The 20,580-nt window shown below is 41.6% G+C and overlaps 3 protein-coding genes across 7 annotated transcripts; 1 reads left to right on the top strand and 2 right to left on the bottom strand.

The window, feature by feature from the left end:
- The first annotated feature begins 5,326 nt into the window (after window positions 1-5,326).
- On the top strand, window positions 5,327-7,641 carry LOC144707064 (pentatricopeptide repeat-containing protein At4g18840-like). The gene is made up of 2 exons (XM_078580185.1): window positions 5,327-7,391; window positions 7,452-7,641. The coding sequence occupies exon 1, from the start codon at window positions 5,356-5,358 to the stop codon at window positions 7,045-7,047; it is 1,692 nt and encodes a 563-aa protein (XP_078436311.1). The 5' UTR covers window positions 5,327-5,355; the 3' UTR covers window positions 7,048-7,391; window positions 7,452-7,641.
- Window positions 7,642-8,876: 1,235 nt separating this feature from the next.
- Window positions 8,877-11,181, bottom strand: LOC144707083 (tRNA-splicing endonuclease subunit Sen2-1-like). Of its 3 annotated transcripts, none has more exons than XM_078580208.1 (4): window positions 11,087-11,181; window positions 10,629-10,720; window positions 9,870-10,173; window positions 8,877-9,729 (listed from the first exon to the last, which is right to left on the bottom strand). In XM_078580208.1, exons 2-4 carry the CDS (start codon window positions 10,652-10,654, stop codon window positions 8,977-8,979), a joined length of 1,083 nt encoding a protein of 360 aa, XP_078436334.1. In that variant the 5' UTR covers window positions 10,655-10,720; window positions 11,087-11,181; the 3' UTR covers window positions 8,877-8,976. The 3 variants fall into 3 exon arrangements, with proteins under 3 accessions (XP_078436334.1, XP_078436331.1, XP_078436332.1); XM_078580205.1 differs by lacking the exon at window positions 11,087-11,181 and adding an exon at window positions 10,801-11,020; XM_078580206.1 differs by lacking the exon at window positions 11,087-11,181 and having other exon boundaries at window positions 10,629-10,790.
- A 1,404-nt stretch (window positions 11,182-12,585) lies between these two features.
- Window positions 12,586-18,505, bottom strand: SLD5 (DNA replication protein-like protein). 3 transcript variants are annotated; one of them, XR_013582353.1, is made up of 7 exons: window positions 18,170-18,505; window positions 17,697-17,819; window positions 17,523-17,602; window positions 17,337-17,446; window positions 14,599-14,674; window positions 14,313-14,505; window positions 12,586-14,238 (listed from the first exon to the last, which is right to left on the bottom strand). XR_013582353.1 is itself a non-coding variant. In XM_078580048.1 (6 exons), exons 1-6 carry the CDS (start codon window positions 18,374-18,376, stop codon window positions 14,406-14,408), a joined length of 696 nt encoding a protein of 231 aa, XP_078436174.1. In that variant the 5' UTR covers window positions 18,377-18,503; the 3' UTR covers window positions 12,586-14,405. The 3 variants fall into 3 exon arrangements, 1 of the variants encoding a protein (XP_078436174.1); XR_013582354.1 differs by having other exon boundaries at window positions 12,586-12,739; XM_078580048.1 differs by having other exon boundaries at window positions 12,586-14,505; window positions 18,170-18,503.
- Window positions 18,506-20,580: the final 2,075 nt, after the last annotated feature.

Genomic DNA, 20,580 nt, shown 5'->3' with positions numbered 1-20,580 from the left:
CACTGAATTGATCCGTATGAATCCCTAAATGGTATTATACCTAAACAACAATTAAGTTGATCCATGTCAAAACTGTGTGAATAATCCATTGACATGGTAAACCAAGGACATCTCATGAATGGACGACTAGATTTTAACTACGACTTATGAGCCTCTAATCATGGGATTCAAACAAGTAATAGCTCAGATGTAGTAAGAAGCTCACGGAGATGATTGAGCAGTCAAGACAGGATCGTCCACCCTCGATATAAGAGGAGATTGACTCAAGGAAGACGATACAGCAAATCCTTGGACAGGGTAGTGAGGATATTGGAGAAGGCGTTCTCCAATGATCATCGTTACGCATTAGTACTAATCGAATGACGAATCAGGGTTTGACAATCAACCATACCCTAAGTAATTTGAGAGTCTTGCATGGATGATGGATGATACATATACAGAAATCAATGATGGTAAAGGTTCCATGAGAGAGTTCAAACATTACTCTGTATCTTCTAGAGCACGAGGTGTAGCTTGCCATCCCACGGGTGGGAAACTTAACTTATCGATTGGGTTAAATTGATTAGTAGTTAAATAATCTAAACGTTGATATAGTTTATTAATAAGGTTGGTCAATATTTTGTATTTGGCCACTCAAGTTATTAACTAGAATGATACATGGGCCTAAAGGGTCACACACAATGACATAGTGAATTATGATGAGATCATAATACAGCGGTCACTAGTTTTTAAACATGTATTCTAAATATTCATATTCGATGTATTTTCAAGATGGACATCGAATTACCTGGATAGAATACCACTTACTGATCGTACTTGTACGATAAGTTGATTGATCCTATGGCTATTAGTGTGGCGACAATAAGGGCAGATAGTGGGTGTTTGATAACGCGGCACTGTCCAACACCGTAGGATCGTCGCTCGAGGAGCCTGCACCGTCATCGAGCCCGCTGCCGACACGCGTCCAGCTGACGCAACAAGCCAAAGTGACGATGCGTACACCCGGGTTCAGATATTCGGCGTGACGACATGCCACCTTCGGATCGTTTTATTTACTCGCTTCTTATTTTCTTATAGTTTGTCGTCTCATCTACGTTGTAGCGAGGGGAAGTTCCCATATGAGGATACCTTCCCCTCCCATCTACCTAGTGGGCCTAATAAGCCCTTTTATTTTCTTTCCCCCCCTTTTTTGTAGTTAAGGGGCCCACTTCTCCTTCCTATATAAGGGAGGGGTGGGCGCCCCCCCCAGACTTACTCTTGAATTTCAATTGAAAGTTTTAACGTAAGAAGTTGAAGAGTCATTCTCGTTGAGGAGAGGAAGAAGAAGAAAGAAGGCGAAGAAGAAGGAAGAAGAAGAAGGAAGAAGAAGGGAAGGAGAGAAGAGGAGAGGAAGAAGGCCGCTGCCTCACGCCCCACCACCACCGTTCCTCCTCCTCGCCGCCACACGCCGCCAACGCCGCACCGCACTGTCTCGCCCCATCCGCGCCACCTCGCTACGCTTGCACTGTCCCAGCGCGCCCGCGCCGCCTCGCTGTGCCCCACGCCGGCACGCCGCGCCCCGAGCCATCAGGCCGCGCCCTGCGCCGTCTCGCCGTGCCCCGCGCCATCTCGGCCGCGCTCCGCGCCGTCTCGGCTATGCCCGCACCCTCTCGCTGCGCTCCGCGCCGCCTCACTGCACCACGCTGCCCCGTGTTCTGCCTGCGCCGCTACGGGCCGCACTCGGACTCGGCGTCGCGCCCACGCCTCGTGTTGCGCCCGCAACGCGCCAACCTCTGATGCCCGTGCCCCGCACGACGGACCACACCCGCGCTCGCGCTCGCGCCACGCCGTCCACCGACCGCCGGTGTCCCGCGCAGCGACCCGCGCCCCGAGCCGCGCCCAACTCTGTGCCCGCGCCATGCCCAAGCTCTGCCCCCCGTCGTGCCCAGTGCTACGGATGTTGCGCCCTCCGTAGCCCAGCACACGACACGACCACCCACATAGAGCATTGCCCGCGCCTACGACGATGTTGCTGCCCTGATCTTGTGTTACGAAATAGCTGTCGCCGAACGCGACGAAGGTACCCTTCCTTGTTGCTCTTTACGTCTCTTACCTTTTTCAGTATACTTTCATATTGCCTCCTCCGCGCTCGGGTTAGACGTAGGTGAGAGTGAGACAGGTTGAGAAAAGGACGACGATTTATGTGAGAGTCTTAACTGGCTGGTACGAGTCGGGCGAGCCCGACAAGTGTGAGCATCTAAGCGGGATATCCCCGTTCGGCAACGTAGTCGCCCTCGACCCTCACGGGAGAGGTTCGGGAGGTCTGGTTGACCCTACCCTAGGCGACCCCGTCGGATCTCTAGAACGACACCACCGCATATCGGCACTCGCACGTACTACACGTAGGATTTTTGCATTTTCTGTCTACATCCATATCTGTCCATCCACATTATTGGACGACTCTTGCCGTCGTCGTCCGATAGAGATCCTTATTCGATACCGAGCCGCTACCCTCAGTGTCGACCGAACGATGTCTTGACGACGTCCGGCATCAGTGTTCTTTGATAAAGAGTTCACCTGAGACACCAAGGCCATTTCGTGGATGGACGACTATATTTTGTCTATGAATGTAGTAAGAAGTCAAAAAAGTCATAGCTTAGATGTAGTAAGAAGCTCACATAGATGATTGAGTAGTCAAGACGAAATCATCCGCCCTCGGTATAAGAGGAAATTGACTCAAGGAAGATGATGCAGCAAATCAATAGACAAGGTAGTGAGGATATTGGAGTAGGCGTTATCCAATGATCCTCGTTCTACATCAGTATTAATCGAATGATGGACTAGGGTTTGACGATCAACCATATCCTCAGTCATTTGAGAGTCTTACGCGGATGATGGATTATACATATACGTAATCGATGACGATAAAGGTTCAATGAGCCTATTCAAACACTACTTTGTATCTTCTAGAGCACGAGGTATATTTTGGTGGCCCACAAGCTGGAAACTTAACCTATCGATTGGGTTAAGTCGATCCTCATTTAATTAATATATATGATGATATAAGTAATTAATAAGGTTGGTCAATAATTGTTAACTAGAATGATGCATGGGCCTAGAGGGTCACACGCATAAGATCATAGGGGCATTGGTGAATATATTTTACTTAAATGTGTTTTAGAGAAAAACTTAGGTAAAATATAAATAGGGAATGGACACTCATTTCAAGCACCCAGGCCAATCAGAATTGAAAGATTCCCCTTTCTACACTCTGCTCTCTTCTCTACTCAACCAAAGACAGTGTCTCCATGGTGATAAGATTTTTATGGAGAGTTGAATAAGAAGAGGTAGAGATCCAAGAGCAACGTAATCGTTTGAGTATGTCTAGAGGCTAGGCACATGAAAGGCTTAAAAATGAACTTGGAATGAGGTCAAGGGTGGAAAAGGTTTCCCATGAGGTACATGTGACGTATGATTTCAAATTTTTAATCGATTATTGCTTCCGCATCCATGGAAAAACTTGTTTTCTGTGATTGAACCAAGGCATAGAACCCAACAACCTACCTAACACGGAAAAAATTATGCTTTCATTTGTGTTGTAGATCAGTTTTTTGAGACGTTCAGGTGTCTTCCTTATAGATGTATCTACGTGATCTCACTATTGTCCCCTCAAATAGAACTATTTGAAACCCAAGATAATATTCTTATCTTCCAATCTTAATGGCACTTTGAAAGAGCAAGAGAACAAAGAGAAGGGCGCTCATGTAAAGCTTGTAAGGCGCTTGAAAATGGGTGTAGTTCCTCTTTATATTTTTAGGGAATTATTCATAAAAAACTCTAAATTTTAAGTGTTCTGATAAGCATCCAAATACCTTATGTGTGTGGTGGGTCCATGTGTTAGTCAAATCAAAAACTCTACTAGCCCAATAACCTTTATTGGCCAATTTTATTCATTAAATATACCGACATATAATTCACCAAGGAGCGGTTTAACCCATAAGTTGAGTTGCCAGACCATGGCATGACAAGTGACACCTCATACTCTCGAGTACATCACCTCATGCCCCCTCCCCTATTTATACTCTTTGGGCACTATTCACAAAAATTTCTCAAATTTAAGTATATTCACACATGTCCCAAAATCTTGTGTGTGAACATATGGTCCCATGTATCAATCTAAAAAATAACTCAACTGGCCAACTTTATTCATTAAATACATGAACATATCTATTGATTAATAAATAATCAATTTTACCCAATGGATAAGTTGGGCTTCAGAACAATGGCATCCCAAGTTACACCTCATGCTCTAAAAGATACAAAGGACTATGCCAACTGTCTCATGGAACCTTTAGTGTCATGAATTATCTTGTGTGTTTAATCTTTCATCCTTCACAAGATTCTTGAATCACTTAGGTTATAATCAATGTTCAACTCCTTACCACTCATACTAATTAGTATTGATGTGTGGCCGAAAATAATTTTGAATACCCTTTTTAATATTTTCACCACCCTAGCCAGGGATTTAAGTAAATATTTTTGCCTGACTTGAGTCAATCTCCTCTTATATTGAGGGCAAAATGATCCCATTTTGACCGCACAATCACCTTCATGGACGTACTTTTGCATTTGAGCTAAGACTGGTTGGAAATTTCATGATCAGAAATATAATTAAAAGTCAAAATACAACCATTCGTAAGGTGTCTTGGGTGTCTAAGGTCTAATGTGCGCTTACACAACCATGACATGAATTAAGTATAATAACATCAGAGATTCATATGAATCAATTCAGTTAACTCTTTCTCTAAAGAGCGCCTATTGTTTCTCTAAGGATTTGAGAAAACATTATAACTCAACTCAACTCAGACTCAAGGAACAAGAATTGTGATCTATTTTTCTAATAATAAAAGGATAAAATAATATCACACTAGCCAAGTAGAAAATTTTGAGAAAGGAAACACGCAAACATGTTTACTGTCAATGAATGTTTTTTTATCCAACTGTGATTTAAAACACTGTCAATTGAATTATGCAAACTAGCTCAGTTGAACTAAACTCACAATCACTAACCAAGTGACTTTTATAATATTTATAAAACCATGCTATAACAGAAAAACACAAGGATTTGAGAAACTAAACGTGCTAAACCAACCCAACTCACAACCCACTAACGAAAACAAGAACATCTCACCAAGATCCAATGATTTCAGCATAAAAAACGAGATACTTTTCTAACAGAAATAGAAAACAACACCAAAGTAGAAAGTTTTAAAGAGTTGGATAGCTGAAACATGCAAACCCAGCCCAACCCATTTGACAATCACTCCTATCAATACCATGGATTCACAGTGATGAGAAGTTGAACTTAATAAATGAATGGTACCTTCATGCTACAGAGCTCAGCACCCACGTTGCATGGCTCTTCTTCAGGCGGCGGGGGCCATGGCAGACCTCCTCCAGATACAAGCCCAGATGCTACGAAACGATCTCTTCTTCTCCGATGACTTCGCCGCTGGCAAACTCCTCGAGCTCTGCGTTAGATCTTCTGCCAACCTCCACCACGGCAGGAAGATCTTCAACCTGATGAAAAACCCAGATATCTTCGCCTGGAACACACTCCTACGCGGCCACGCCGCTTCTCCTTCTCCATCCCACGCGCTCCATCTCTTCTCTCTAATGGCCGCCGCCGGCCCCTCCCCAAATTCCTACACCTTCACCTTCCTTCTCAAGGCCTGCGCAGGCCTTAAACGCTCGCAGGAAGGCGAGCAAGTTCATTCCACCATGGCCAAGCTCGGCGCTGACCGCCTGCTCTTCCCCTCCAACGCCTTGATCTCCATGTACGCCTCCTGTCACAAAATTCACCTCGCTAGACTCGTCTTTGACACCGCTTCTGCGAAGGATATCGTCTCCTGGAACGCACTCTTATCTGGGTTCCTGCGCTGTGGCTTAGTTCTTGATGCCCGGAAGCTGTTTGACGAAATGCCTGAGAGAGGAATTGTCAGTTGGAATGCTATGATCAATGGGTATGCTGATGCAGGGGAGTTGCAGGCTGCGAGAGAGCTCTTTGATGGAATGCCGGAGAGGGACTCGGAGTCGTGGAACACGATGATCTCCGGGTACGCCAGGGGCCGCCGCCTCGGCGAAGCTCGCGAGCTCTTCCGGAGGATGCCGGAGAGGAATGCCGTCTCGTGGAGCACGATGATCAGCGCCTATGCGCAGGGTGGGGAGCCGGTGGCAGCGCTGGAGCTATTTGAGGAAATGCGGCAGCGCCGGCTCCGGCCGAATTGGGCCGCCGTCGTCAGCCTCCTCTCTGCATGTGCCTCCCGCAGCAACCTGCAGCAGGGGAAGCTCATCCACAGATACATAGACAAGAACAAGATGAAGCTAGACTGCATCCTCGGCACGGCTCTAATCGACATGTACGCCAAGTGCGGCTGTGTGGGCGGCGCCGCCGAGGTCTTTGAAGGTCTGAAGACGACGGATGTGTTTGCATGGACAGCTATGATTGGTGGGCTGGCAGCAAATGGGCAAGGGAAGAGAGCTCTGGAGCTGTTCCAGGAGATGCTGGAGAGGAAGATCAGACCAAATGCAGTCACCTTTGTGGGAGTTCTTAGTGCATGCAGCCATCTGGGTGATGCAAATCTGGCCAGGAGCTACTTTGAGTCCATGAAACTAGTGCATGGGATAGAGCCAGAGTTGGAGCACTATGGGTGCCTCGTCGACGCGCTGGGACGGGCAGGGAGGACGGCAGAGGCGGCGGAGGTGGCAGAAGCAGCCCCCGGCAGTGCCAGCACCGCCGCCGAGGTCTGGGGGACACTGCTTGGGGCATGCTGGGTGCGAGGCGATGTGCAGGGCGGGGAATACGCTGCAAGTAGGCTTGCTGGGGTGGGTGCTGGCGATGGCGGAGAGTATGTGGTGATGGCCAACTTGTGCGCCGCCAGTGGCCGGTGGGACGAGGCTAGGAGGCTGCGGCAGCTTATGAAAGATGGAGGGATCAGCAAGTGCCTCGGGTGGAGCTCTGTTGAGATCCCTGAAAACAGTCAAACACCAGATATGAATGACCAATGATCAAATGTATAATTTGATTTGATCAATTGGGAAGGAGTATGCAAAATATGGATGCTAGAGTAAATCTCCAATGGCTGATGAAATTCAGTGACAGAATGAAGGGAGTTTATTGACCCCAGATTGAACCCTGCATTCTGTTTTGATACCAACATGGCATGAAGGGTGATTAGGTTATTTTGATAGTAGGATTTTATGCTATGAGGAAGGACTAAAGAGATCAGGGCATAGAGATGATGCGATCCAACATCGCATCTACGAACGTCGGCCCAGGCCCACGTCAGAGGCCCCATTAGCGGTGTCTACTTAACCCTACCGGCGGAGGAAGAGCGGGACTTTTGACTCTGGTAAGTGCCTACGCACCCTCCCCAAATTTGAAGGTCCCAATCTGATCTCCCTCGTTGCAGACGATCACTCCTGCGCGAGGGCAGCTCACCAGACCGAGCCAGACCTCGTCAAACCCATCTGCTCGGAGGCGTCGTCAACCCCGCCACTCGTCCTCCCTGTTCCTCTACCTCCCTATCTTCTTCTATCTTCCTCAGACACGTGAACTGTTGGACTTGTTAAGTTCTATTAATATTGGAGTTATTATTGGAGTTACAAGGAGCTTAAAAAAAGATTTTGGTAAGAATATGACAGAAACCTTGATGGTTTTCAGAGAGGAAGAGAGAGAGTAAGAAGGAATAGAGGAGAGATCAATCTGGAGGACCGAGAGATAGCAAAGTCATATTTGATATTATCTGACTTAGTTAAAATGAAATTAAATTATAAATAGTAAAATAAAGTCATATTTACCACAAAAATGTGTTTAATCACCCAACGTTACAGGATTGAAGTTATGACAAATAAATAAAATTAAGATTTTATCTTACCTAAGTTATTTGAAATTAATTAATTTGTTATATAAAATTCAAGTCATTTACTGTAAAAAATGTGTAAGGATAACCAAAATTAGTTAATTGAAATTAGAAAGAAAAAAACAAACTCATTTTTTCTCCTATCTGAATTAAAATTAAATTTTAAAGTAAATATAAGTTCTCCGCTAATTGAACCCCATCAAAACTTTCATGTTTGTCACCCTAGTTAAAAATATTTATTATTCATTTCTCGAATGTATTTTATCATGTGAGTTTGATTTCTTTAAAAAATAAGTACATATTATGCCAGCAACATGTTATAAATTTTACCTACTATACGCTTACATAATATAAGGAGATATTAAATTCAACTTTGAATTTACAATTTTGGTGTTTTACCATTGTTTCTTAAAAAAATAAAACCAAATGAATTGTGCAGTGTTTCTGAAAAAAATTCATTAAATGTAAATTTCCAATAAATGTACTTCAATTTTTAAATTTGTATTTATTAATGTTTCGATTAAATTAAGATACATTCAAAATGTGTTTGCTCCATGAAAATATATTTTAGGTAACCTAATTATTTTGCAATTACTTTGAATTAATTCAAAAAATTTAAATGACTGCTTTGAGTAGGAATTCTAACCACTAACTAAAATTCCAATTAAAAATATGTCTTGATTGTCAGGGGCTTCTGTCAACATCTCTGATAGGTGATGACCCCACTTCTTTCTCATACTTCCATACATCTTTTGAATAAAAACACAACTCCACTGAACGTCACTGTTCAGATTTGATGTGAAAGAAACTTCAGTTAGTAGCTCCAGTGTTAAAAAATGTTAACTTCGGGTAAATTTAAAATAGGAACAACTAAATTTCTTAATGCAACTCTCTCCACTGTCTTCTTTTAAGCTGGAAAGTGCACATATAACAAAAATGTACAGGCATCGAGTTACATTCCAACAAGAATCACAATTAACAGAGGAAAAAATCATTCAGAGTGATTAATAAATAGCCAACACTCACAGGGCCTTCTGTACCTTCTCAGTTAACATAAAGATGAGAGAGCATCCTCTTAAACCTGGGAGCTGCCATCTCGATTCCGCTGAGGAATCCACCTTTCCATCACTCTCTCCTCAATAGAACACTGCTCAAGACAAATAGGAAAAGATAATGGGCAGTTCCACTTGATGGTAATGACCAGCAGGGCCTTGGCCACACTTCCACTGACTCGCAACGTCCCCTGCAGATCGGCCCACTCTCTAAGCCGAGGACGAAGCCCGTCCTCTCCGAATACGAGGACAGCATACTCAGAGTGGACCAAAGCAGGATGATGCCTGTAGGCCACAAAATCAACCCCATATTGAATTCCCGGGCGCACAACCCAGTTCTTGGACCGGAGATGAGCATAAGCTGCATACATATTGAGGAAATTTTCATTTGTAGAAGAATCAATAATCTTCCACAGCTGATCATGATCAAAAGCCAGCCCACTTTCTGGGTCTGAGATGCTGAGGCACTTCAGAGAGTGAACAAGATAGAAGGCTTCTTCCGGGCCGAGTTGGAACCAAGTGGTCTCTCTGTCTAGTGTTGAGATTGGACGGCCGAAACATGCACGATCAAGCAGGTTTGATTGATCTGATCTTGCTGGTAGGATGACATTGGAACCCGAGAGTTTCCCACTGATGCTGGCTTTCATTAAGGAATTCTGGAGCTGTTTGACTATATTTGACATGGGATTATCCCTTGCAATGAGAGAGAAGCCCTTTCCTTTCCACCTCGGTCCACATAACTGGGTGTTGTTTGTCGCAAGAAGACTCTTTGTGCTCTGAAACATGAACACAATGAAACAGTTGAGAAGAATGATTTAAAGATCAAGATGGAGAATATGCAAAAAATGATAATCACATGCCTAAAAGGAAGCCTTAAATCTGATGAAAAGTGCTCGGAAAGTGGAGATCCGCCGACCTTTTGTTTTCGAGCAATCTCAGCAAGGCTTTTCTTTTCTTCTCCAGAGTCGATCTCTGATTTTCTCAATGATTCTCTCTTAAGTTCGGGATCATTATATGGAATTGGGGGTTCAGACGTATGCATCGACATCGAGTCTTTAAGATATTCATCAATAACTTCATTTTCATCACTCTCCAATTCTTTGTCCATGATTCTCGCAACTTCCACAAAATTCAAGTCGTCCTCCTTCAAAGGAAAATTCCCAGTTGCTAGAACAGTGTTACCAGAATTTGATTCATGCATGAGTCTTTCACAACTTTCACTGCAGTATAAACTCCAAATTACATATGAAAAATTGGGGAAGACTACAGATTAAAAAGGGAAACAGAAGACGAATCGACAAAGAGGAGACAAACGAACTGGAAACACACGGATTCATGCATGTACAAATTCTCACCCAAATAAAAATTTGATTGAAACAACGAGAAACACATAAAAATTCTCCCCCAAATTCTTTTCACCAGGTTTCCAAACTAAAAGTCTTCGAGAAGTTTCTCTTTTGGATATTTTAGAAACTTATCATGTTGTGTTTTGACGAAACAAAGAGAAATCTCTCATCATTTCATAAGCACAGACAAAGAGCGATAATAAAGTTCACTTCACCAAGTGCCGCTAAATTGAACAAAGATCAAACGAATATTTCAAACAAAAACCAAAGGGTTTGAAAATTGACTCATGTTGATCACACAATAACCAATATCGGAACCTGGAACTGACCCATTTGCTAGAGCTGCGTTGTTCATTGGCTTTGGTACTGTTCAACGCTAAACCTTTGATTTCTCGTCGACGATGAGGACTTTGCGATTCACCTGTATTGAGTTTGATAAAGAATGAAATGATATGCACTGGTAAAAAAAATAAACAACTACATGAAAGAAATGTTATGTACTGATTCAATTGCGGAGAATGAAAGTTCATGAAAGCAGGTGAGCAGGAGTAGTGGAAATTGGCGTTTTCCGAGTTTGATTTTGTGGAAATTTCGACGAAAGGAAGATACGCCGAGACAGATTTCAGGGTATTGAGAAGAATGAGAGGAACGCGATAAATTCCGGCTCGAAATCAGTAGCAGTAACAAATTTGCTGATACAAGTGAGTTAACCTACGAATCTCAGATGCCTATTAAGACGAAATTATAATCTAAGAAATGGTGAGAGCGATATTCTAGCACGATCTACCTTAAACATTGCAACCGCAGACGTCATTTTGCCTTGAATTTGGATTACTCTTGAGACTTTCTATGATCTGAAGCTATAGAAACCGAAGAAATCAATCCTTAACAACACTTTCGCAGAGCAAATTAAGACTATATTATCATATTTGTTAATATTTTTTTCTTCTTAAATCGTTACCCGATTGGTCATGGAAAACTGACAGTAATGGGTATTGGAAAAATGGCATAATATTCATGTTAAAATTATTAAATCCCCATCTTTATTTTCTTCATCTTCCATAATTTTGGGATTCAGATGACATATTTCCTTTATCATTTATCTAAAAAAAGATGGTTTTTGATGAGCTGCAAACAAGTTTGAAATAATTATATTTTACATTTATTGCCCATTCACCTAAAAAAAAATCAGCTTTAAATTAGTGTAAGTCATACCTAAATTAATCGTTTCACTGACCAGCTCATTTAACCTACCCATGACCTCCTTGACATTATCTTAATCCTTCATTTTGAACATTTCAAAAACTTACTGACCTGATTCTACTATTTCTGCATGGGAAACTCCTCCACATGCCCTTCGTATGATTGTTCTATTTTACAAAGAAATACAAGGTTATACAAGCTAACCAAGAACAAAAAACAAGTTCACGAACAGGGCATTGAGACTGACTCTTGTCATTAGTTAAGTTCTAGTACATGAAAGTAATCAGTTTTTCAACTATGGATCTAATAGAGGGTAGATAATCATTTTGTTTGTCCATTAGGAGATTATATTGAGTTTGTAGGATTTTTTCGCAATTCTCCCTTACAAGGGTGCTTAAATATGTAAAATAACTCGAATATGAAACTAATCATCGTATAATTTGACATATTTTATAAGGTGATAGTTTGAAGATTAATGAATATGTTTGAATGTGGGAAGTAAAATAAATGGACAAAAATAATTATAATAATAAATTCTGATATATATATACGTGTTGAAAGTTTAATACTCTTTTTGCCTAATTAGGACTATAAACACCCATTCAATACCAAGTAAGTTCATTCTGCGCATCCATATTAGTGAGACTTGGCTATGCATATTATAAATTTCTCTCTCTCTTTTGAGCATATTATTGTACAAAAGGCTTATAGTTTCTCATTTTTTTTTAAGCATATAGGATAATTTAGCATAGGGCTAACTATCAAGCCCTAATTTGTCATCTTAGTTTGTCCTTGTGAGTTCCAAAATAATCAGAGAATTCTTCTTTGGTATCCCACTGCATCGGCTAAGGACTTAATTATATCATCTTCGTTGAGTTATCTCCTTTAATTTCGAGGGTGGACAATCCAATCTTTGTGGACTTCTTGATGCAACTGAATAAAAGTATTTGAAATTGTATGAATCGGAACTCGCAAGTCATCGTCAAAATAAGATTGTACATTCACAATACATATTTATAAGGACAACTCACAAAATCATGTCATGAGTAAACCTAATTAAAATAGCACAGTACTATTTAGGCATTTGTATGGATACATTAACTGAACTCTTCCTCCTTGATAATTCATCATTATAAGTATCACGTGTGAACTATAACTAGTACATTGTACTAATAAAAACTGAATAAGATGTGGACCGGCTGATTTGTAAGTCAGCAAATATGTCTCGTCTCGTCATCTGATGGTTTAATCACGACAAAAAACTGAATTAATGATTTGTCAAGAAAAGAAAACACATTCATGATGTGAATGCAACAGTTCCATGATAAACAAACTTGAAAAAATATTCAGAACAGAAAAAAAAATCGGTTCAGAAAATTAGAACTCTACGGCGTGGCAAGAAAAAATTATCTGCACAATTAACCCTGTTCTCTAACTCTTGAATCCAAGAATACTGAAATATTTACTTAAGTTCTCAGAGAGTGCTTGTAGAGACTTCACCGGACTGGAATCGATATTCAATCCGCAACCCTCAGGTCTCAAAGATTTTTCCTCATCATAGATTAAAGCCCGATGCCGATTAAAAAAGGATGGAAAGGTTAGATTAAATGATAGTAACAAAAGCCAAAAACTCAGATTCAAGAAAATCTTGCTGATAACTGTAACCCAAGAACGAAACTAAATCTCAGATCCAACACGGATCTTGTAAAATAACTCTACTGAGATATTCAATGAGGAGAAGATGGCCTTATGAGAATGGAAGAAGAATTAGGTCACCTAAAATCCAGGATACAGATAAGTAGAATAACAGGTCGTAAGTAGGCGATATCCTTCGCTGTAAATCTCAAAGAATCCGTGTAATCAAGGAAACCTCTTGAATTTGATCCAGAGTTCGATGAAGAAAAACAAATACATAATCTTCAAAGTGGATCTTACATATCAAACTCCATCTTGATCTAGAAAACCAACTGAATCGCGTCCAAATTGAAGGAATAACATCTAGGAAATGTAGGTGTTAATGATCAACGCAGAAATCTCAAAGATTGCGCGTTATCGAGGGAAATCTCCTTCCGATCTAGATTCGTGTGAAAACCAATCAATCGATTCAAATTCAAGGGATAAATTGGAGGACGAGATAAAGAGGAAAAATGTAGGAGATGTTATTCGCTGCGCTCCAAAGCTTCAGAAGAAGAGAGCGAAGCGACTCAAATTCCCCGCAAACTCTTTCGCCCTTAATCTTCAAAAGAAGAAACGGAACTGAAAACCTAGTCAAGGACATCAGCTACGAAATAGGGCATGAAGAACTTGATTGATCTTCGTAAGATTCGTATTCAGGCAGATGCAACGAAGTCCACAAACCCTGTACACAAACCCGAAGCTTTATACTCGCTCAACCGTCATCGTCAACCGTCATCGTCTACCGGTTCATGAAACGGTTCATGAAATTGTGATCAACATTTTGATTAAATCATAACGAAACGGGAAACATAGAATGTTGTTCGGAGAGATTAAATTGGACCAATCGATCAATCCAATGGTGGTTAAACGAAAAAACATCATTTCCAGCAATATGGCATCAGATTAATAATGGATCAGAACATATCAATCAGATATTTGATCAATCCTGATCAGAATATATTTCAATCGTTCATCAATTATGGCGGTTAGAACAATCAACTACACCAAACAGATCTTGATCTTGCCGATCAGATCCAATCATTGAACCCTGCCCCACATCTGTTGACAAAGTGACATTAATCATAGGAAAAACGTGTATCTTATATAATGCCCGGGGTAAAATCACTGAATACCTGCAGATACTTCTTAATCACCCGCTGGATTTCCATATTTCGTTTCTTTAATTGAGTTTTCATAAGAACCGAATATCCTTGGCCAGATGGAATCTAGACGAGGTCGATTCGTCCGCCTTCTACCAGAGTTTTAATTGACTTGTAGCGGAGAACGTAGAGATCGTCGGACACCAAATCCACAATCTCATCCCCTCTGCAAATTACAGGAAATCAAAATTTTCATTTAGATGACTCAAGGAGGAAAAAACGGAAAGAGGAAGAACAAATATTAGGAGATCGAGCATACGCGTCGTCCAATTGGAAGGAACCGACGGCGCCCTTGCTCTTACAGAAGACAAATGTGTCTAGATTTGGCTCCGGGACTGAAACCAGATACATGAATCAAGAACAATTGAAAGAGAAACGAGAAGCTGGCAACAATTATGGAAATAAGGAATTTTAAGGGGAATATAGAACATAAAACGATGATGAGAAAAAAATTAAAAAACAGGCTGCTAAACGCCCTAACATATATTCAGGTTTTAAGAATGTCGGTAGGGCTCAGCCTCAAAGACTGGATGGTGCATTTGGTAAATAATCATTGTCCTCCATGGCTGTAATCATTTGCCCAAACCTCAAAATGGATCATGGATGACAAAAACTATGTCGAAACTTTAAGCGGAACCGTAAAACAACAATGGGTGATCAGAAAAGAGGAAACATGTGCCCCCAACATATATTTGGGCTTTAAGAACATGAGTAGGGTTAAGCGTCAACCATTAGGAAGATGATGACCAGAGGACCACGAAGATGGGTTGTAATCATCCTATCCATCAGTTTATCGGAAATCGTTATCATCATTTTTCCAAGCCCAAATATTGGTGATCATTTCAAAAAAAAAAAAACATGGATGACGATGACAATGATGAATGCATCATTGTGCGAAAAAATCAATCTGGGATAAACGAGGCCAAATTGATAAGGCAGGAAAAAGATTTCATCTATTGAATTCATCATTGTGCAAAAAAGGCAATCTGGGATAAACGAGGCCAAATTGATCAGGCAAAAAAAAAAGGTTTGCATCTATTGAATTAATTACACTTCTTACTAGCAGTAAGCTCTTTATGATTTGGAGTAATATGATACAGATCTACTACAGATCCAAAAAAATCTTGAAATCTTGCAGAAGAGAAATTATGAAATGTTTTCCAACAAGCTCTTTATGAATCCTTTGTAGATCAATTTGAAATGTTCTCCAACAAGAAATCCGAAAACCAGGAACAAGGTTGCTCGCACCACAGAGAGGATGGAAAGAGAGAATGAAGAGCATTGGACACCACACAATCTGCCTTGTCCTCCTGCGGAGGCAGTCGAATTGGCTTCCTCCTTGTTGGAACCAAGTATCTCCACTACTCTGACCTTCTTACCGCCACTGCTCGTTCGAAACATACCAGATGTCCTTCCTTGAAGGACAACCCTCTTATTTATAAGGCTTGGGTTCCCACCTAGTTCAGTAAGCAGCCGCATGTGCCTAATTCAATAAGTTTGCATTTAGTTCAATAATCTCCCGGCATGCACATGCCCTCCTCTGATGGGTCTTAGGAAGATTTATATAGTAACGATCCAATTTTCATGTAGTCAATTATTGTGCACCAAACTTTATGTTTTTATGTGATTGCTGTCTCAACAAGGAAGTCTGATTTTTCCATGGAATCTGACTCAAAATATATGATATTAGGTGCATTCTCCTCTTGATTATGAATAATGAAAATAATTTACTTCACCTGAACCTGAGTCTGGATTTGCTTCCGATAAGAACCATAATGTAGGTTCATATCGGGAGGAGAGTGGAGGGAGAGGCGAGGTAGATGTTCCAATATAGTTCCGGATCGTCCAGGACATGGACGATGGATGGGATGGGACCGGACGAAGTTTGTCCCGTCCTACGTCCCAATTTTTAGAGTTTCGTCTGAGTCGTCCCGTCCAGTGTTCGTCCTGTCCAATAAATTTTTGTCCCGTCCAACGTCCCTGAACGAAACAGGGCATGTGTCAGCATTAGACCTTTCAGAAATTGACGCGTGGCGCAGCGCGTGCGTCGGGCAGCAGGACCTTCAGGCGCACACTATACTCCCACAGGACGAAGCAATTGTCCCATCGAGGGACAGGCGGACGATTCTTCGTCCCGTCAATAGTCCGAAGTTCTGGACAGGACGATTTTTTTGTCGTCGGACGAAATTACCGTCCCGTCCGCGTCCCTGCACTATATTTTCCAAGGGTTGGAGAGTAGAAAGGAAAATGATCCGAGGGATCGAACGAAGGAGGCAGGGATCAACCAGGGATGAGCCGCTTGAAGACATGGTGAGGGGTTGATCGCGGGGACTGGGATTATCGGAGACTAAATGAGCACTGAACGACAGGTGTAGAGATTGGATTGGAGGGGAGCCAACTGAAGATCCGGTGAGACAATCACGAGGATAGGGGACTGCTGGACATTCAAGGGGATGGGACTGAGACATAGAGGATCGAGATAGTGAGCCAATAGGCTGATCTAATCTGAAGTCTTGATTGCCGTCCTAAAGGGAGGCTACTCATATTTATTGAGAAAGGAAACACTATCCTAAACATCAAATGACTGAAATGCCCCTAATGGGCTAAAATATCAAAGATAACATTGGAGGGATAGGATTATATCAACTTCATATGTTGGATAACCTTCATTTGACTTCATCACCTCCATTTAGTGTGTAACGCTCATTTATTTCTTCAAAATCTTCAATAACTTAATAACATGAAGGTTGAGATTCAATGCTTTTGAAATCAAAAGTAGAACTTTTGTTGAATAGAAATATTGGATCGATGAAATGACATCGAACGCAAAGATTTTGTAACATGAAGATTCAGATTCCTTGACCTTGTAAACTAAAGTCAAACATTCTGATCATGCAGCCAATTTTCACCGAGTTAGAAACTTTATCTTAAAAATAGTTGCAATTTTTTTTCAGTTGAAGAGAGGGACTGAACAAAATTCAAATAAGAATTTAATACCCATGTCGTCTTCTTCACTGGAGATTGATTGCTTCAAGACGGATTGATAACCATAAGGTAGCCGTGACAGCACGGACTGCTCAAGATGCTTCTCCAGAGCATCGACACACCTGTGAATGAATAAGAAATAAATTGCATGAATTATCAGAATGTAGAAAAAATAATTAAAGATATCAAGAGGCATGCCTCCTTGTGAACTTCTGTTCTTGCTCAGAAAGCCGACTCCAGAGGTCACTCTTCGAAATATGAAACATGTATTTTTCAATCTGAGATCACAGACACCAAATAAAAGTGAAATTTACTGAGATCTATGAACAAAAAGAGGAACAATTGAACAGACGGGAAAACATTTATACTGACCTTTTGAAGCCGTACCCGGAGATAAGATCTCAAGAGAAACAAAGATCTATCCAGATCCATTTGGTACAGAGAAACGATAAGATCGTCCGCGCCGTTTTCAACCAAATCTTCTGCCGTCTCTTCCTGGAGCACAAGGAATTCTCACCACTAAGCATTCCACAAGGTTCCAGGGATCAAGACTACGAAGACAAAACTAATCCAGATCATTCTCATCGCGCATGAGAACGAAATCTACCGTCAATGAGGTAACTTCAAGAAATAAACCGAGATCTAAGAGCAAGATAACCAGGAAGCATTCTTCAAGAAAAAGAAAAGAAAGATTACCAGGAACGATACAAAACTTGTTAATGCGGTAGACGAGCTAAGAACAAATTGAAACAAGAAATCAAGAGCAGTATTAAATCTCATTATAAGCCGTTTAGTAACCAAAATCGATCATTATCGTCGATCATGGGATGGAAGATGAAAGTTACCATGAGTTGAATCTGCTCGCGAGCGCGCTGGACAAGGCTGGCCTCGAATTGGAGCACTTCTGGCGCGGATTTCTCGTTCCTCCACGCTCTTTTCAACAGCTCTACGTCTGTCGTCTCTGCGATCGAGCTCAACTCCTCACTCCACTCTCCCCCTTCCACATCCGCAGACGCCATCTCTCTCTCTCCACTCTCTCTCTCTCGCTCCATCTCTATATATAGCCATAGAGGTATCTATCTATCTCTCCATCTCTGCCCACATATCTATCTATCTCTCTCCATGTCTCTATCTGTTCATCTATCTCTCTCTCTGATTTGGACTTGCTACTTTTTGGCGGGAAGATGGAAGGAGGAGGTTGTCGCGCGGTTTGGTGCGCAAGTTCGCCCCAAGTGGACGAAATTTTGAGCGGAACTCCGAACAGCAATTCGCTCAAAACCGCCAGAGAGACGACACAAGAAACAAGTAGCCTTGTTCAGGGACGCGGACGGGACGATTTTTTCGTACCTGGACAAAAAAAAACGTCCTGTCCAAGGGTATGGACGAAATTTCGTTAAGGGAACCGTCGGACCGGACAATTTTCATCCCGTGGGATGAAAAAACCGTCTGTCCGGAGGTCTCGGACGATGGACGGACGAATGTGGACGAAAAACCACTGGATTCATTTCCGACCGTTGAGATGTAGCCACGTGGCCTCGCTATGATGATTTGCATCAAAGTCATTGTATTTTTTCGCACGTGCAAACTGACGCCGCTGAGAAATAATTGTACATATGTCCATTTGGATTCTCTGTCCTCCATATTTTCCTAAAAAACTTAGAAAAATCTATATTAATCTATTAAAACTATCAAATGGTTCTTTTTCGTCCGGGACGAGGGACAGGACAGTTTTTTCCCCGGATGGGACGAAAATTCATCCCGAGAGAACTGGACGGGATGGTTTTCGTAATGTCGGATGAAAATTCATCCCGTCCTTCGTCCCTACACTGAATCCGAATGTCAGACGGGATGAAATTCATCCCGTCCCGTCCGTCGTCCACGTCCGGGACGATCCGGAACTATACTTGTTGGATGTATGACGGATGACAATGACAGATAACAATGACGAATGATGATGACGTATGACGATGACGGTGGTGGGATGAGGGTGATAGATGACGAGTGTCTGATGATGGATGACAGATGAGGATGAGGAGGACGGATGACATGTGCTCGGATCACCCAACAAAGATGAACCATAGTCATCATATGTGTTGAATTATTCTATGTCATTCACCCCAAGGATATCATGATCATCTATAGTGATGTGATCTGATGGCGCCTCTTCACATGTAGGGAGCTCAGCTCGTCTTGGACTACAAAGTTTACGGTGCACGTCTTACATAGCATATGTCTACTTGTACTAAAATGAGGGTTTGCCAGCTTTAATTCATCTTCCAGGATACTTTTCATTTTTTCTGTTATTCAATGCGATGTTGGTATTCACCACGCTCGCACATGCATAATATTATATTGTGATGATAAAAATGATTCGAGAAGAAACGTATTATTCGTAATAATTTGATGCATGCGTTCGATTTCAATTCAAACTCTACCAAAATTCGGGCGATGCTCGGCCTAATGTTTTCCTATATGTGGGTGCCTACCAACTAGTGTATGCTGAGCACATGTCCACACAGTTTTCACTCCACATCTAACTAATGCACAACCATCACTTATAATTCAATGTTGTTCTTTAACGTCCAAACATCAAGTGTTAGAGATACACATGTAACATTGGCCAAACTATTTTGCATGCTATTCTTCATATCCTTGTAAAGTGCATGTCCCTTTGCATTGATATGCCACGATAATGGGGCATATATATCTTATTGTGTAATATTACATATAAGTTTTATGAAGTATTTCTTCTTAACAATTAACCATTGTGAATTAGAAAGACATATAAATCATTCTAGTTACTCTTTTGTTTTCTCTACTATATAGCCAGTATAATACTATTTTGTGTACTACATGTTGTGTCAAAATAGTCAGCTAATGACCTCTCTCGTGGGAACTCGTCTCCCCTTTCCCTTCAAGTAGCATACACTTTACAATGAAAACTCTCGAGATCCCTCCAAAGAGGAGTGCTTCTTTGATATTTGTTGTGGACTATGGTGACTCCGCATAATCTGTTATTGAACTTATGTCATCCCACGAACGTGTAGTACCTTAACGCATTGTATACATTAAGGCGAGTTGTTTTATATTTGTTGTTTGCGCTGCTGTCATTATATTCATCTTCCTTATATAGCACAATGAAATCCAACTTATGCGAAGACATACCATGTTCCATCCGATCAATTTGAAGTTTTATGAAATGAATGCAGATGCCAGTGGAGCAGAAATTAGGACTTAGGATAAAGAAAAATGACAT

This window comes from Wolffia australiana, chromosome 8 (assembly GCF_029677425.1).
Source record: "Wolffia australiana isolate 7733 chromosome 8, ASM2967742v1".
NCBI classification, from domain to species: domain Eukaryota; kingdom Viridiplantae; phylum Streptophyta; class Magnoliopsida; order Alismatales; family Araceae; genus Wolffia; species Wolffia australiana.
The sequence above is the reverse complement of the archived record's forward strand: the minus strand, read 5'-3'. Positions and strand labels throughout refer to the sequence as shown.